Consider the following 19,802-nt stretch of genomic DNA (forward strand, 5'->3'; position numbering starts at 1 on the left):
TGACATAACAAAGTCTATTTTATGAAATACAGACAAAGGCCATCTGCAAATAAAAAACAATAAGGAACAGCATCTTTTACTCCGTCAGTCAAGGAACTACAAGACAGCTCAAGGTCAAAATTTTGGACATGTGGAGTTGAGTAAAACAAACTCTATCCAGACTTCGTAGTCTTACTTGCAATTACAAGTAACCTTTACTGATGCATTGCTGTTTCACCATGTGTCAGTATTATTATCAAAGGAATGTCACCAGCATCTCAAAAGCATCACTTGAGTTACAATCGCCAAAGGTAATTCTAAGCCCATGGTCAAAAAAGATGAAAGACAAAGGAAGAAAGGTGATTGTTGTGACAGTATAAAGGCAGCTTAGAAGGAATATTCACTGGAAGTTCAACCTCCAAATGAAATTGGTTCAATTTCAGTGTTACAGTCTTGTCTTTCTGAATGCTTCCAAAGACTCCAAAACCAGTAAAAAAACATAAAAAATGTATTGCTTTTAATTACCCCAATGTTTTAGCTGTACAAAGGAACTGGAAAAAAAATATACTTTCATGTTGAAACCTGGTAGATGAAGTTAGTAGAGACTGGTGAGTTTTTATAGTTCAATTCAGAAAAACAAAGCAAATCCCACCCAAACCCCAAACTCAAAACACAGATGAGACATGCTGACGCAATTATAACGAGTTACCAGATGCAGCACTGAATGGTGAGCATCACCGATGCAATCGTCATCCAAATATCTTATTTGCCAAGTTCCAGTCCTGAAGCCCCCAAAAGGCTGCCTACCCTGCAAGCAGAGGGCCCGGCAGGCAGAGCTCCCGAGTCAGGCTCTGCTTGCTGCAGGCACACTGCCGATGATTTTAAAGCTAGTTCATTTATTGCTTATACCACATAGCAGCCCCTGTGCCTTACAGAATCTGCCAAACTGTCACTGTGCAGAAATTATTTTTCACAGAGCTGTTAAAACCTTAAAATCAGAATCAGTCGCATATTTCAATGGAAAGTGAAGAAAGAACGAAACATTTATCCTTCTGAAAAAAAAGGAAAGTGTGGGGAGGTAAAAATAATTTTCTGAATTTGCTTTTTTCGTATCGGCATACATTTTTTAGCACTTCCCTGCTCTATTTAATTTCTAGTTATTGGCATACATAGAAAGTTTATGTATTAATAGTTGTAATAACCACCTTTTGGACAACTTAACCTTCCCTCTGAAGTACTGAACTGTTGCATTCAATTGCTCTAACAGCAATTTAGATACACATATTACATTTTTAACTAACAGTGTTTCCGTCATTATGGCTGAAATCTATCCAGACAAAAAAATTGAGATCTTGTGTTCATCGTTTTAAATAAATGATGGAAGGGTATTTTTAAAAAGGAGCTTTTCCCTGATTCCAGTAGGTGGCAATAGCTCTGTCCTAAAAAGCTCAGAGAAACTGGTGCTTCAGAAGGGGAATGAAGCACCGCATCCCTGCCCACACAATATACTGGGGAGGCTCTGCATTAAATCAACCAACAGAGCTATACAAAGACTGATTCCTCTACCATCAGCCCTAAAATTCACTGGAAATCATTAATGTCGTAACTGAAATGGCACCCCAAGGAGATTTAAATAATACTCTAAGACCATTTATAACAATGTAATTATTTCACGCTTGATTTGTGAGAGTGAGCACTTAACATAGTGTTGCTCTGCTTTGATTTGTGCATGCAGGTGCAATACCTATACCAAATCTAAGGAATTTTCTAAAATACAGAAATGATAGGTGGTTACATTATCTCTAGTTTATAACATTTATAAACAGTGGGTACCAAAGTCTTCATTGTTATATTAAACTCAAAGTTTGAGATCTGTCATTAGAAGAACTCAGCAGAAATCAAAGTAATCATCTATTTTCCATGGCCTCTGACAATGAAAGATAACTTTACATAAGTAAGTGCTTTTTAACAATATTTATTTTGCCAAGAAAATATGCTAAATGGGAACATACATCATCTGAATCACAGGTCTGAAGAACTAAATAATCATGCAGAACGTCAAATTCGTCTCTCATTATCATCTAAGCAAAGCTAATGTGACAGCTGTGGAAAGCTACAGGAAAAAAGAAAGTCTATACATCCTATAAGCAAGAAGAAATACCCAAAGTGCTGCTGTTCAGAAGCATGACCTGCCATCTAACAGACTGCCTATTTCCTAGCCTGTACTGACCGACAAGCTAAAATAAGGTCACAACTTTAAATCAAATGAATCAATAATTCCAGCTCATCTTGTGCCAGTGAGGGATTGATGTTACTGCCTCTGTTCTCAAGAAAATGAACCACACATGCAGGCAGCACATACAATAATTTATATGAATTAAACTCATCAAACATACTGAATTATTCAACAGTCCTCATGCAGAAATGTGTAAATTTATTTTCCCTCAGAAAGCAAAAAAAAAAAAACCTCTGAAAACTTCACCCTTTTAAGAAGGGAATATGCAGCAATTTTACTCTATCAGATGATGTGATTATTGAAAAGTTACTTATTATGGAATAAAGGTGTGTAAGATTTGGATTAGAGATGCTGTTAAAGGTACAAGGTGCTGTATGGAGGGCTGGGTTTGACCATGATAAATATCTTCTATCAACAAAAATCCCAAGCCACATGCATCTTTCAAAAAATATCTTCCACACGCAAACCAGAAAATTTCAATTTAGTAAATCCATTTCAGAGTGTAAAAACCTAAAAGAATCTGTCAAGACAATTGTCACTGAGGATTTTTATTTAAACCCAAACTTCGGAGTCAATAACTGAACACATGTGAAACTAGAAGCAAACATGCTTTTTTAATCAAAACTGAGTATTTTCCTTCTAGTCTGATCTCAGCTGACCAGAGACTGACTGAAATTGAGCAGAAAACTTGCTCCTTCAATAGGATGTAAATTCAAATTTTAAACATCACAGCATCTTCTTCCTTGGACCATTTTTAGGTGGTGAAGAATACTGACTCAAACATTTTTCCATTTAAATAACACGATTTTTCCTGACACAAACCAGCATTTTGGAATGTTTTAGCTCAAGGGTCACTTTTGCTTTTCTGTTTCAGTTACTTCAATGCTATAGCATATGAAGTAGTTGTTACAAGTAACCTAGATAGCTGTCAAGCATCTGTCTCTTCATCATCCTCTACCAGAATGCCTTTTAAATAGTAACTTAAGAGTAAGATCTGGAGGCAATGTTTAGCAGCAAAGTGCAATACAAACAAACAGGTAGAAAACAAACATACAAATGATGTTTCAAACTAACCAGACCTGCCTTAAAGTTCTATTTTGCACTAGGTGTCTCCAACAAATAAATTTTGCTTTCAACATATAAACTGAATGCTTCCAGAGTCAGAATACTTTCACTTCATAACAGGTCTGACTAGGCATACATTTTGTCCTTTCTTTCAAGCATCCAGAATTTGCCATTCAGTAGATATGAGTTAGAGCTATTAATAGTAATTCCTAAGTAATTACCCTAAAGAAATGTAAATAGTTTCAGACACAATACTCTACATCACTTTATCCTTCCAGTCTTCCTATTTGCTCTTACCAGTTAGCAGAGATGGCATTCAAATATGCATACTAGATTTCTTAAATTCCTCTTCTACCTCTCTAGCTCTCCAGAATCACATTGGTACATGCAACCATTAGACTGTGATTACACTGTCCTATATCCTCTTCCCTGAAAAGACCTTGTGCCTTAGAATTTAGGCTGACAAAGACTGTAATCGGTTTCAGATTTTGTTTTTGTTTCTGTTTTTGCACACCTCACTAACACACAGTTTTCATACTTACTGGCAATGGTGAAGATCGTCAGAATTTAATTCTATTTGAAACTGCATGTATTTTGGTTTTCTTTCATAAATGATCGTGGAGAGGATAGGGGGGATTCTATGTTCTGGTTCCTACTGAAGTGAGGAATATTCAATTTAGTAAACATTTGTCATATTGTCCAGAAAGAGATTTCTGTAAGAGTACTGGTTATAACTGCAGCTCTTCTGAGTGCTGCCAATATACATGCAGATGTAAATATGCTGTAGATCCTGTTACTTTCCTGAATAATTTACTCCCTCTACTACCTTTTTACTTTGCAAATGTGAGAACCATAATCCTATGTATAATCTTCATCTATTGATCTGAAGATGTAGTAGGAGAAATACTAGTTTCTCCTCTAACTGCTGCTGAATTAAGCAGCACTTTTCAATGCAGGCCCTTGTAGAAAGATTCCAAATCATCATTTCAGAATAAAATCTTCTCTCATTACTTCCTGCATGACAAAACAAGCAATGTCTACCCACAGACAGAGAAGTACTTACTTCATTCCTGGAAGGCTGCTCTGGTGCTAGCCTTTCTGTGGTAACAGGAAAGGTCTGTATACCCATTCCCTATGATGTACTGAAAATAGATTCTCAGTCTTTAAATGTGTGAATATACATGTACTTTTTTTTTTTTTCCCATTAGTAAAGCAGTCACAGCAACTTTTACAAAGGCACTCATCACACTGCAAAATCATCTTTGTAAGACAGTCACTAGCAAAACAAGTATAATGAACTTACTTATGTCTGTCTTTACAAGCAGCAAAATGAAGCTGAGATTTCTAGAAAAATCTAATGTTGCTACAAAGAAAAAGTATTCTAATCATTTTAACAGTCTGATCTGCATTAAACAACAAGCAGCACTGTATGAATGTAAAGCTCCCCAGAATAGTCCTGAGGCTGTGACAGACACTGGCATGTCCCCTGTTGGACATAAACCAGGCTGTTGTCTGAGAATCCAGCTAATGAACTCCCATGTTGTTTTTTTTAACCACTGGAATCTAGTTAGCATCCAGGCTCAAATGCCAAGGTCGTCATGCACATTCCTGCAGTGGAAACTCTCCTGAAGCTGGGAACAAGGGTTTGACCGTCTGTCTGACCTGCTTCCTCGCATTGCCCAGGTAGTTTAAACTCATTTTTCCCCAGAACAGGTTCCTGAGATACAGTTAAACTCAGCAAAGTGATGGATATAAGTAACAGGCACACAGTGACACAAAACAGCATTACCAGGCATTTGTAAACATGCTATTAATTTTACATGCAAGGAAGGAGCTCAGGAGAGCACTGGCCAGAGGAAAATGAAGAGCTTCCCAAATGCAGAGCTCTTCTTGCACTCTGCTTTGCACTGAAAGCCCTCAGAGAGGGGAATGCTTCTTTATATTGATGAAAGCAGGATTCTCCACAAAGCATTAAACCCCCGTGGCAGGGAGATGTTCCTCTAACGAAGTTAATAAAAATGGCTGAAGAAAGCAAATCACTCAGCTCCTCTCCCTTTATAGATTTCTGTTCCCAGTCGTCCTCCTTCGGGGCCTGTGGAGACCTGCCAGCTAATTTTGTGGACAGGATGGCTTCTAGGCTTGTTCTGTGATCTGCAGATGATGTTATTATTTCTTCATAATTGTTTACTGTATAAAGTCAACATCTTTCTCTCCAGAGGGAGATTGCTCAGAGTCACTCATGAGAGCCTTTTAGCTCACAGTTGTGGGCCTGCTGTGGTCTTGACAACATACTCATGTCAAGGCACTATTAGTAGCTCCTTTCCTTGCACAGTTATTCTTTCAACTCTAAGAACATTAATGCAATTTGAAGTTCCTTCCAGAGCATTCTTGGCTGGCCTTTAGGGTTATTGCAATTACACAGATGGAAGTTTCAAGGTTTCTGAGAGTACGGTGGGAGTAATTGCAATCGTGGAGAAAAACTACATTTTAGTTTGTGCTCTTGAAGCACAGAACTGAAAGCAATCACCCCCACATTCAGTCCTGGCTGAGAGACAGACTCTGCCTGTGACCTCTATTGTGCCACCTGAGCTTCATATTGGAACCTTCCCATGCATTCCCATCTGTAAAAGCAAGATAATGCTTTTTATCAACTTAGTGTGGATTTTATAATTCAATGTTCATGAAGAGAACAGAACTACAAGCCCTTTTGTGCTACAGCTAAATGCAAAACTTCACTAAATCTTTGAGAACACAGTCCCAACAGAACCCTCTGACCACACAGAGACACAGCTCCTCTTCTTTTATTACAAAAAGAAGAAATTAAGGATATTCTAACTCACTGTCTTGAAACCTTCCTTTATATGTCTCCGGGTAGAACTGGAGACGGCAAGATTTGCATGCAGTTGTTATCTGGTTCAGTACCAAGGGCAGCAAAGCACCTGAGTGTGCTGGTGCCCCGGGCAAGATGCTCCTCTCTGTGTTATTCCAATACCAGGTCAGGCTTATATAACTAATTAAATAACAAAAAATAAATCTCTATTTGGCTTATATGATCTTACAATTGTACCCACTGCATGTTACCCATGCTGCTTCAAGGCCTGACTTGGACTTGGTCAGATTTATTCTTAGGCAGTCTCCCTGCCCCAGGGCCAGTGCTGGCCACAGAGTTCCCTATATTCAAAAGAACCAAAATACTATATTCTTCTTGAAAAACATTTGGACGCTCTAATTGTCTCCCTAGGTTTCTATGACAACCGCAGCAACATAAACAGCCTTGCTAGCAGCCACAGGAGTCTGAAATCTCTGTTCTCTTCCCTCCCCTCCCCTCCCTAGAACTTCTCAATGTAGAACATACTGTAACTGAATAAATATGATTAACAATATGCATAGAGGTGGTGTCTAGTATACTAGGCTGGCACCAGGGAAACTTCTTACAAATAAAAATACATTACAGTATTTTATAACAGTCAAAACATTCCCTGTTACGTCAGTGTTATCAAAGTACCTTGGGACCAACTGTGAAGAACAGTGCAAGGCTATGAAGACATAAACAGGAGGGTTTTCTATGTCAGCTTGCACAGCTGCAGAGAGCTTTGAAAAATTTGACAAGGCCTTTCCTGGTGCCCCTAAGCACCTCTCACCTTGCTGGTAGGTTACACATCAGGAATAGATAAGGCCCTGAGTGAATGTCAGGACAGTTGGGGTTAAGACAACTGCACACACATCTTAATGATGTGACCGTAGGCACCTCTCCATGGCTGCAGGTCCCAGCTTTCCAGCAGGAAAGTCATAAACAAAATGTGAACGCAGCAGCAGTGAAATGCTCTGCACAGCACTGTCATTCCAAGCACAGCAGAAGCTGTTTCTCTGAAACTCCTGCATCAGGCAGGATAGTCAGAGCTGCTGCTTTTGCTAACGCTCAGGCAAATTGAGGTCCAACAAATCCCACATAAATAGCTCAGATCTTCCTTCTCTCCTGAGCAAAATTAATGGCAATATAAATTGGCCATAGGAGGCCAGTGTAACTCTAGAGTTTTTAAACCATTAAAACTCACTCAGCCAATACTGGATGGCATGAAGCCATCAGAATAGACAGGAGTTACAAAGAGGCCACATGTGATAATTACGGTTATCAGCTGTCCATAGATCACAAAATCACCTTTCAAGTTATTAAACCAGTTTCTGATCATAAAAAAGCCACGGATTTTTAAAATAACTGCCAACGTACATCTAGCTCATGACAAAGTAACTCTGTGAAATGAAGGGCTCCAATTTCAAGCATCACTAGTACAGACACAATTTCTTCACCCGTGCTGGTAGTTTGTCTTAAGCGCTGGTTCTCCCTATGCTGCCAGAAAGATACAGACAACAACTGCCCCTCTGAGATGCAACTGGGAATGTAACTATGCTGTTTTCACTGCAGCAATCTTCTCGCTTGGCAGGGAAATCCTATGGCTTTGTGGGACTGATTTTGCCGTAAAGCAGCCTCAGGATGTGAGGAAGCAGAGCTGGGCGTGGGGTACCTGAATGTGAATCCCTGGAAGCCAAAATCCATGGGGATTCTCTCTGCACCACTATGCAGAAATACACTTACCTGTGAGGAGGAGGTGAAATACTTGCTGGTTCCACAAGGCTTGGAAGGCACAGAAGGTGCCACCTGACATTTCGCAGCTTGAAGGACTGGCTTTTAGAAAACTGCCTGATTACACAGACCAGGTGGAAGCGAGATTAGAAATTAATGAAATAAACACTAGAAATGGGGATGAACATAAAATCTTTGGAAAAAGAAATGTGGATATTTTATTTGGGTTCCTTCTTAAGGCAGGACTTTCACTCTAGTGACTACCAATGTAACAAATTTAAAATATTTTTGTTTTTTCTTGAAAGATTTTGAATGGAATCCTTATGATATGGAATTAATGTACAATATGGAAATATTGTATTTTGCAATATGGAAAGGAAGTATTTCTTATTTCCTATCTAATTTGCTCCAGTAGGCTGTACAAGGAGTGCTATGTGAGAGTGAATCAGGACTATAAAAGGATTACTGATGCTAACATTTACTACATGTTATACAATAAACACTGCCTAAAAAGTAAAGTTTGATTTTATCTATCAACTATTCATAACAAGTTCATATTTCCATTTATGTCTTTCTGCATGCTAGCACAATTTTGCTAACTACAGACATATTACTTAAAACTATAGCATATATGAAATATATGTTGACTTGGAATACAAAGAGAGATCTGTTACCTTACAAATATGAGTGTGAGTCCAAGTGCTGCAGAGCATCAGAATATTAGGTAATATGCAAGGTATATTGTATAATGTATCATTGAAGATAGCCACAGAACCAGCAAGAGGGATGAGATTTTGTAGTTTTCGTGGTTATTTATTAATAAACATTAATAGCCCCAAAATGACCACAGTGCTTTTAAATTAGGAATAGAAAAAATATAAGATATCCTTTTCTGCATCTGGAAAGAACTACTAGGCATAACATTCTAATAATACTGACATCAAAAGGAGAGCAATTTTAGAGTTATTTTAAATTAATGATTCTACAATTAGTAGATATTTTCATACCTTCCAACCTCTGTCCAATATGACTCAATGCCACTAAGGCACTTGGTTTTAACTGCTGAGAAACACATGTGAAAGTTTTTTTTTTTAAAAAAAAAGCCCAAACCATACACGAACCTTTGCCTATTTTCCAAGTATGTTTATGGCATGTGGGTGGCATGGATGAATTATGGTGAGGAGTGTTTATCAGCAGTAATTAAACATTTTATCAGCAGTAATTATATAATTCCCTTGTGGCAGTGAACCATTCTAAACTCTAATCTAAACCCTCATCATTATTAAAGTATTGATAAAGCCTTTACAGGACGTTGTTCCAACTCATAAAGCCATTTCTTAAGAACAGCCAGTACTTTCAAAATCTTGAGGACTGCTGTGACTTAACAGGGAATCTTTGTGCTGTTTAAGGAAGTGTGATGTATTTTGCAGTTGCACTGGGACTTATGTATGAATGCACACATTTTTACACCCCAAATGCAACATACAGCATGATGTCGCTTTTAAGCACAGAAACACAGAAATCTGGCCACAAACCATGATTCTGACAATTTGAACTTTTCAGATTTTTATCGTTTTAGATTATTCAGCAGAGCAAATTGGTTTCTTTAGTAGGCCAATGTTAAAAGTGTGGTTTAATTAAAGCATTTGAAAACAAAATTAATTCAGAGAGCTTTAAGTGTGTACCTAGGGAATATACTGCCTCAAATAAAGGAAGACATCAGGGAAAAGTAATTTTCCTAATTGCTAGTGTACTTTTGCCATACTTTCTAAGTGACAGACTACACTAAACTCACTGCACACATCAGGGTCAAGGCTTTCATTTAGAACAGTTGTTAGAATGTAATTGCCCATTTTTGACCATGCCAAGTTAATTTTTCTTTCAGAACATCCTAAGAGTAACATTTTATGTAAAAACAAAAGCATTCTCAATAGCATAGTAGAGCACAAGACCAGAAAATCTTGAAAACTGACATACCTGCCCCAAGCTGCTTTCATTGTAGAATCTTTATCAACAGGAATGCATGAGGACTCAACAACACTTGATTTATTCAATTTGTAGCAGAGTCCACAGTCTGGATCTAACATACATCCATTACAGTAACTGAAAGAGAAAGAAATAAACATTCAAGCAACGTACTATTCATTTCTACATGACAAAAACAAGAGTATCATCTAATCAGTCTCGGAATGCATATAGTCAAGTTGTCAGTATTGGAGACAAGATAACAGAACCTGCCCCAAAACTAATACAAATTGCTTTCGCTTTATTCTGTACCGCATTTGGTGGCCCAGTTGCAAATCTCCCAGTGACACCCAATCAGGCTGCCAGAGAATTCGTTCATGGCATGAATTTTAATTAAAAAAAGACAGTCCACGGTTGAAGAGAAAGAGTCATACCTAATAACCAAACAAGGATTTGGGCACATACCACATCAGAGTCAGTCTGAGGTCACGATACCAGATGTCTCCATGTGGGAACTTGGTGCCTGAGTTCCCATTATATTCAATGGATGGAGTCAATATGTCAATGGAGCCAATTCACATACAGGCATCTAGTGCTCAATAATATCTTGCCTGCCCTTCACCTGTCACTGCAGAGTGTGCAGTGCTCTTGCAGTTCCTTCCCATGCATCACACTTGTCAGCCTTGTACAGATACCTCTGATTTCCTTGGGAGTCTCAAAGAGTAAGAGATGCTTACATTTAGGCAAAGTTTCCTCAATGCAATCTTGCAAGCTGTTCAAGTGACTGTAGGCAGTAAAAATGTTCTCAGACTACACTAGTTGCACTCACCACATCCCCACTGACTACTAGGAGCCTAGATGCCAAGTGCCCTACTGATGCTTCATTTAGGTGTCAGTCTAAAACGTGCCCCTGAGAACAAACTGAGTGGGATTTGGACACGTAAGCTATGAAGGTACTCCAAAACCCTTCATGCTGTGCAAGTTATCTGAAAGCTTCTGGCACACGCTTTCCCAGTTCTTGTGAATGCTCAAGACCATTGCTACTGTGGTTAAACTACCCAGGTAGTCTGAAGAAGCCTTCTCAGACCCAGAGAGAGATTGTCATCAGTAAAGCCCCTGATATATTCTAAGGGATAACTTTAGGAGTTAAATAGAATGAAAAACTGTAAAACATGGAGTAAGTTTGGAAATTTGAAACCAAAATTAAACTTTGAAAGGTAACATCTGAAAATGTATAATTAAGATGACCAGAATAGCTTTGATATATATCCCTGTAACAACAAAACCAAGGAAATAATCCTTTCTGCGTGCATATCTTTATCATAATGACTTAGTGAATGAAGAAGTAACCTGCTTAAACTACTATACCATTATAAGAAAAAGTAAAAGTAACTGTATAACAAAGTCCCAAGAAACTAAATCAGTAAAAAAGATTATATGGATATAACAGTAACATCACTAAAACAGATTATATGGATTTAAAAAGTCCGAAAGTACATGTTTAAAATCTAGTAATTCAAACTTTTCTTACTATGGTCTTTGTAAGTCATGATAAGGTCGATTCATATGGTAGTTGGCAAAAAAAGAGGTCTGGGAAAGTGTTAAAAACAATGTATACATTTGCATTTTCCTACTTCTCCCAAGTTTCAGAAACTTGTGCTCTTTGCTATTGTGTGCTTTCTAAATTATCAAATTATTGCAGAATTTCCACATTGTCTACTTTTTAGAAAATAAATCTATTTTAAGCATCCTCTTGCTTAAGTGATAGGTCAAATTCAGGTTTGAAGAGCTTTTTTTTCCTATTAGAAAAGCTACATTAAATCATTAAATTCTTAATAGAGAGAGAAACTGCAGAAAATATTTTCACAATGCAGATGAAACAAAACTTTCAGGCAGAAGCCAATCATCTAACTGTAGCAAATGTTTCTTCTGTTGCAAAGGTAAACAAGAAAATCATAACTCTGCAATTATCAATTATGACAAGGAAAGGAGAATTCCAGTGTTACATTAGTGAGACTGAGCCACATTTTGTTAATCAATACTACGACAGCAATGGGCAGCAACCAAAACAGTTGACAGGAACAGAAGACTGCTGATGAATAAAAACATTGTTAGAAATCACAAGTGTGTTTAAGTATGTAATTCTAACATTAAAAATAACTAAAAAATTATAGCATATTCCAGTGAAAGTAATCCTATGATATCAAACAGTATGCTGATACATGATTTTCAAACTGTAGAACATCTTCCATGTAAATTACGTTGTATATCAAAGAACCATTAACAATATGAATTTCTAAAAAGACCCAGGGTACTAGCATATCCAGCATGACATCCTGGCATATAAAGCAGCTACTTCCAAATACTACATGCTATCCAGTGCAGCAGTGGATTTTTAAGTGAACTATATGCAAATTGTATCCAATGTGAACATCATGTGGAAATTTAAAGTTGTCTTTATGCAACAATTCGCTGCAGAAAATGTCAGGATTCATGTTTTCTCTAGATTTATTCTTTGTATGTTTTACTTAAAGCAGAAATATAGTCAAATACCCAACACCACCAGCAAGACACAGGAATGCAGAGGAATGACAAGACACGGCAATGAGTGTCATCTTTAGAGTGTTGCCAGCAGAGGACAGGATGCGGACTAGACACCTCATCATTTTTCTCAATGTCTTCATTCAAAAATCAATTCATCAGCTCAATGACAGAACTGAACCGTGAATTGTCTGTTCTATCCTACAGGGCTTGCTCTACAGGTAACTCCACATGAGAGTGATCCCAGTCAATTGGGATGCAGAAGGTATCTTATTTATTCTTCCCTCACCATCCAGCAGTCCAGAAAAAATTTGATTATTGATTTCAGTGTCTGCCTATATGGCTGTTAACTCGGCTGTTCTTGGACTTTATTGGGGATGCACAACTGTGTTTTCCAGCTGGCATTCAACATAATAAAGGCTGCTGGATTTCTTGTCAGGACAAATGTCAGAGGTTATAGTTACTCATGACAGTTTAAAAAATTTAGAATTATTATTTTCCACAGCTTTTCTGATGCTTGTCTTTCAGGTTGAAAAGTTAAATAACAAATATTTTTAAACCCTTTACCTTTGGGTTAGGATTTTCTGCCATTAGCTATATAGTGAGTTCGTACAATCAGGCTCTGACTTCAGGTTTTAGAGAGAAGAGCAATTTATGTCAGAGGAAAACCAGAAATTCAATATACAAGACTTAAAGCCCTTTCAAATCTAATTCCCAGCAGACTTAGGGTAGGTGGTTGCTGTTCAGACCGTCTAGCATTCTTCTGTGCCCTGTTTTAACACTGATATAAAATTTTTATGTTGACTTTGATGGGGTATAGCCATTGCTTTTTCCAGTATGAAGATCAATGTTTTTTTCCTCCAAAATTCCAACATATACACATTACAACTGTTTTGTAACACAATAAATCTGTATTGGCTAATAAAGACTAATGATCACTGAAGGTGCAGCATGAAATAAGCAAGGAATACTTTTTTTTAAGAAGCAATTTAAAAATAACTGAAAAAAATCATGTTCTGAGACTGTTTACTTTAAATTTCTCTCAAAAAAAATGGAAATAAAATATACAGTAGTTTCAGGCTTATGCTCTTCTTCACTCTAGCCCCATTACTATTTGCTAAACATACTATTTGTTAAACAATTTGAAATTGAGCATGTACTCTTACATACATGCTTATAGTGATGGAAATAAATTAGGACAAACAATATACCAGGAAAATAAATGCACAATACTTATTGACATGTAACTACCTACTACAGATCTCCTTCCTGTCCTCAAATGTACCTTATCAGCCATACCCAGATATACCCAAACACTTCACAGTATAAATCTATAAAATATTGGTACTTCAAATCTACACCACAGATTAGTTATAGCCTTGAAAGCTCTATACCAGAACACTCCAGAATGTCTATGTAGGAAAGGAAATTTGCACCCAATCATAAATGGGAAATGTATTTCTGTTTATCATGAAATATTTATATCCATGCTAAGGTTATGAGCTAGTGTCTTGGAAACAGGTTCTTCCATGAAGAGAGAGTTGAAAATACCTAGGCAGGATGGTTCTCAATCAGACTGACAACTCATCAAGATTGAAATAATTTCAAAAGAAATATCTGAGAGAGATCATTTGATTTTGATGAAACCAGGCAGCATTACAGCAGAAAGGTTTTGCAGCGTGCCTAGTTCCCTCCCGGCTCACCAGCTGGGCTCCTAGGCAACCCAACAAGGCAAGCATCTAGACTTCAAATGCTCCAGCTTGTGTAGCAGAATAACAAAAACCAGGAATGTGAGGCTTCAGAAGTCTGAAGATGATCAGCTTCTTTGCAGCTCAGTGACATGAAGCCTACAGAACAAAAATCTCAGTAGCCTGGCCCCTCAGTTTATTTGGAACTGCCACGGAATGGGATTTCAGGGTTCCTGCTTTACTATCAGAGTATGTTTACTGGCATACTGATGGACCGTTAAGAGACTAGATATCCCCAAACTTGCAGTTCCCCACTCCAATTCTGCCATCACAAACAAGGCTTCCATGCTCTTATGTCCTCCTCATTTGACCAAGTGGGAATATCTGACATCTAGAAAGCCTAACTTCAAGTCCCTTGCTAGCAACTTCTTGCCAGCCTGGGCACTAACCAGCCTTCAGGATGCTCTGACCAATGAACTGTCCCTCAGGTTATAGGTTGATCCCAAGGATCACAGTGCCTTCCTCTTTCACAGAAAAGTCAAAGTACGCAGACTAATTATTACTTGTCTAGCTTACACATTTTTCTTGATATCAAAATTATGGTTTTTTCTTCCTAACAGAGTGGTTTACTAGCCTCTAGTACGGTCTCTAAAAAGATTGAATAAAATCTCTGACCTGCTAAGGTGACCCTCCAGATGCCAATGACAGGTTCAGAAAGGCTTCTTCACCTGTTTTTCCCTCACTGTTTAGAATACTCCATGCTTACATTTGGTTTGTGATTATATTTTGGGCTTTAAATTTGTAAAATGACCCTGTAAGTAATGACTTTCCTACAATTCTCAGGAGTCTCTTAATTTGAGCTGCAAATTGTACCTTGCCACTTCCTGTTGAGTGATTTAGCAGTAAAATACCTTTGACCAGCGCCCTTGCTCTGCAAGTGCCATTTCTCTTTTTGTCAGTTTGTCTTTTTCAAGCTGAACCTCAATTTCTGAATTGCTAATTTAAAAACATTTCATCAGTTTTCACTTCTGCCACATTTTAAGGAAATTTCAACTCTGCCTTTCATATCCTGTTATCCAGTTAGTAAACTATATAAGTATGTTCCTATCATCCAATTACAAAAATACAAACTGAGCTTGATAATATACTGTGGACTATGTAGTTCTTTTCTAGAATGCAGTAGTATATTACTAAATCAGGTGTTACATGGGTAGCATGAACAGTCTCCCAGAATAATGCCCACAAATAAGGATATTTCTGGGGGATGGACTGTTTCCAGTTGGTTTGGATTCATCAGTCTCAGTTAGCACATGCTGCACAATCAGCCCTTGTACGTGAAGAAGTAGCTGTACATGAAGTAGCTATACATGAAAATCTAATACACTTGCAACACGTAAGACATTTTGCTCATGTCCTGTCTTCTCCACACAATAAATTTCACTATTGTGAGCTTGTTGAACTCACAGCTCCTGCTCTGCATGATGCAATTATTCATATTGTTGCACAAGGTTTTCCTCATAGAACTATAGGAACAATAAGAAACAGGCAGGAAAGGCTCGACGTAGGGACAGAAGGGTCTTGCAATATCTGCTGAGGATTAGCACATACCACCCAAAGAGAACATAAGCTGCAAATCACCACAGGCTGGAAGGGAAAGTCACTTTGATTGTGCTCCTTTCTACTCTTCCAGCTTGCTGTTTCCCATACTGGAGACGTGATTCTAGGCTAGGTGGATCTTTCATCCCAGCTGGTATGCCCTCAGATTCACTCTGTGCTCTCAAGATGGGTTATGCACACAATCGTCTACCTCTTTTAGCATGCAGTGTAGTTTCTTTCCAGCTCCTTACAGCTTAATACCACACTGGAATCAAGATTTCCTTGCTTCTGTGCTTGTATTCTCTTATCTACAACCAGAGAATGACTCTTCCTCCAGCCTTAACTGAAAGAAAACGGCAATGATAGCTGAGCTGACTATCACTGGTCAGAGTGTGCCTACCCAGCTGGACTCAACAAGGGACACAGGCAACTGATTGATCCAAACAAGGAAGACAGACAAGATATTCAACTCAACAAAAATATAAGGACTTTTGGACAAATACTGCAGTTTATCAGCTGCATATGTATCAGCAATCTTTATCAGCTATCTTTATCAGCTCTGTTGACATATGAGGACATTGATGCATTTGGCTTTCAGCTAGCTATATGACTAAAGAGCTTAGTCTTTTTTTTTGTAAATGGCTTACTCTATTTTTTTGTACACAAACTCATTTTGGTTAGGTACTAGGACCTTGTTTAAAACTGCCTGGTGCTTGTATCTGAGGTCTTACAGTTGTTTGCACATGCTTCACTGCACCTCAGGCATGAAATCAAGCACTTCCTGTGGTGCTTTCAAAAGCTGTTAAATTCTGACTAAATAACACTGGCCAAGAGTATAAGGGGTGTTTCAAGTAGTTAAAATGCATGGCAACTGCAAGATAGCACTTCAAGCTGTTGTATCTGAGACACAGTGAAACAATATTTAACAATGAATGAGAAAAACCTACTCGGACTCCAAGAGCACTTTTCTGCTATTATAGGAGACCAAACAACAGAAGTTTATTTGCCGAGGTCTACTGGCAGTTTATTAGGTAACGCATTTATCCACACAGTGATGTCCATAAGGAAAAGCTACCATTTGTAATCACAGTACTCATATGCTACCTCCAGTTCTATAATTTACCACGCAGCTATTCCAACAGATCTAAATCACAGTTACATTCAAGTATGATCAACCCTTCTTCATCTTCAAATCAAGCCCCTACACCATCTAGTCCACTGAAACTGTTCTTCACTGATTCCTTCCTAGGTAAGTTCCAGACCAGTACTGAATCCTTAGCCTTTGTGATATGCCAACCACATATAAATACATTATCTCTCTTCAAACTTCCCTTAAACCCTTTTTTTCCGAAGACTCACATACCTCACCTAAGCAATACAATTTATATGAACTCAGAGCAACTGGTTTTGGCTTCTTGGTGTTTGCTAATTTCTGCTTTAGAGCGGAAGAGGCTCCCTGTCCTGGTTCAGCTAGGATAGGGTTAAGTTTCCCCAGCAGGGGAAAGGGATCTCCAGCTGGGTTATTCATACCATGCTGAGGTCAGGTCCGGCAGCAGCGAGGGAAGCTTTCCTTTGTGGCTTTGGTCACGGGAAAGCAGGTGCGGGCTGTCTGTATCCATTGCGGTATTTCTCTGTATATCTTTTGTCTTGTTTACTGTTATTACTGGTTTCTGTTGTTATCATTGCTACTGTTGTTGTTCAGATTGTTTAACACACTGTTGTATTACACAACTTCTTACTTTAACCCGGGGTTTGTGCCTCACTGCCAACCTGACCAGCTGAGGGTGGGGGAGGGGCAACGGCAACGTGGTCTCCGGTCCCGGCAGGGCCTAAGCCAACACACTCCCGATGGAGTCCTTTTTTCCTACCTATTAACAGTCCTATAAAGGAAACTACTCTCTACAAACCTTGCTTTGCTTAAGGTCATCATGGCTACATGACTACTACCATAAGCACCTTGACAGAAGACTGTGCTGGAATGCTGACACCACATGAAGAGTGTTCTGATCTACTCACACATAAGTATCAATTGTCTCTTGTCTTTGATTATGTTTTCTTCTGAATTTATATAGGGCATAGCACAACAGCCTCCTGATTTATGCCTGGAACTAAGCAATACAGACAATAAGTAACAGAAACAACTGACTTACATGTACCTTTGAGTGTAATGGCAGTTTCCGTAGAATACTTTGCTTTTAAAACTACTTTTCCAAAGACACCCTACACACAGATACTATACACCCAGCTTCTAGGCAGATCAGGTACAAGCCCTGTTCAAACCTGATTGAAATCATCCTTGTGTGACTAAAACCTGCAGAACATATAAAGTATAACAACATCACTTTGGAAGATTTTACAAAGTAATTCTCTAAGCATTGTTTCTGGTTTTGTTAAACAGCAAAGTCTCAGAAGTATTTAGCAGAAATGTGAAGTGTTAATAGGATACTATATGAATATCACCTTGCTCCCTCAAGGTTTGATTTAAAGACAAATAAGTAGAAATGTTAACAATGGTTACAAGGTCTGCATTACACTCACAGACAGTTCAGGTAAGTGACTTTTTGGATTTTTGTCTTTGAACTATGATAGGAGTTTTTCCTCATTCACATTAAAGATGCTTACTACACAGAACTGACATTCCTTTCTATCCCTTATGATTTTAAATTAAATTACAAGTTTTGATTGATACGAGCAACATGCCAGCAAATGGAAAATGATTACCAATTATTACCTTGCATTATCAACTTAACATATTTCAAGATTATGTCGAGGTCATTTTACAGTTCTACAACATAAACTGTCTATCAGAATTTTAATGACATTTCATAAGAGCTAGCAAAAGTATTGTCAAACATGTTTATCTCTTTGCATACTCATAATCTTCTGATCTTAACAGCAGAAACACATTACTGTATTTATTATTGTAACTCTCAGTCATCAGAATGACCAGTAGCACAGTCACTTTGAGATCAGAAATATAAAATTAAAATAATATTTTAAAAAACACCAGTTCTGTGATACAGTGACAGTACGAAGAATACCAGTGTCTAGCTTGCAGATAAATCAGATTAACGAGTTAACAAAATAAGGTACAATAGCTAATACACCTACTATATATATCCTAAGGCTATTAAATATATAATGAAATCAGCTTCAGTTACCAGGTTAGCTGAGTTTTTCAGGATTGATCACAATTATATACTTTTGATAAGTTTGTAAAGAAAAAATGTATTTCTGCCTATTCAGCTATCTTGTAAAATTGCTGTGTAAGAGTGCTTGATATTGGTGCCTTCATCTCACTGGTAAGTATTTGTACAATAAGCTTAGAAACATTAACCACGTGAGGGAGAGTAATTCAAAGATGAACAACAGAGTCCTTGTGTGCCTGGCACAGCTGGCGCTGCCTGTATTATTTCAATCAAACTCTGAAGACAATCAGTTCAAGGAGGAAACTGAGAAAGTTCTTGTGCACATGTATCATTTCCCTAGAATATGAGCCTCAGGGTTAACTTAAGCTCAACACAAAGTTACCATTTTCATATAGTAGCCTAAGTGAATAATATTGCTTGAGCAGAACAAGTTCAACATTATGTCTTCTACAGCTGACCAAGTGTCAAGAAGTGCAGTAGGAGAGACAGACACATGAAAGGAGAGGAGACACAAGACCAAAAATACAATACAACAGAACAATGGCCATTTTCCAGAAATGGGTGAATGTCCCAGAGAAAGACAGAGTGGGATGGTCACACCTTTGATTCTTTAAAGATTGGAAAAAGGCAGTAGGGTAAATAGTGCACATGCCCTAAACTTGACCTCCTTCCAGATCCAGACAAGTCCCCAGTAAAAGTGGCAACATAGTTACAGAGTTTTGAGTAGTCAGAATAATAATAGGAATAGATAGCTTATCTTTTAATTTTTAAGATGACAAATTTTTGGATGATGTTGTTTTGTACTCCTAAATTTACTTCTGAGCTTCTCTGTAGCCTTGATAAATAACAGCTCACAGCTGCTGAAGAGATTAAGATCAAAGAAGAGAAGTGGCCACACTGCAAACATCTATACGACCTTATAGAAATTGAGTGTGAAAATGAAGCCTGATTTAAGGATGGCACACAGATGAGCATTCATCTTGCCTTTCCTCAGTAAGACA

At 38.0% G+C, this 19,802-nt stretch overlaps 1 protein-coding gene across 1 annotated transcript in view; it reads right to left on the minus strand.

The window, feature by feature from the left end:
- The window catches only part of SLC2A13 (solute carrier family 2 member 13), a 165,763-nt gene that overhangs the window by 19,761 nt on the left and 126,200 nt on the right, over nucleotides 1–19,802 (minus strand). The window contains exon 7 of the mRNA XM_074903291.1: nucleotides 9,840–9,965. Within this exon, the coding sequence (XP_074759392.1) occupies nucleotides 9,840–9,965 (126 nt within the window). The remainder of the gene's footprint in view (nucleotides 1–9,839; nucleotides 9,966–19,802) is intronic.

The sequence above is a fragment of the Athene noctua genome, chromosome 3 (assembly GCF_965140245.1).
Source record: "Athene noctua chromosome 3, bAthNoc1.hap1.1, whole genome shotgun sequence".
NCBI classification, from domain to species: Eukaryota; Metazoa; Chordata; class Aves; order Strigiformes; family Strigidae; genus Athene; species Athene noctua.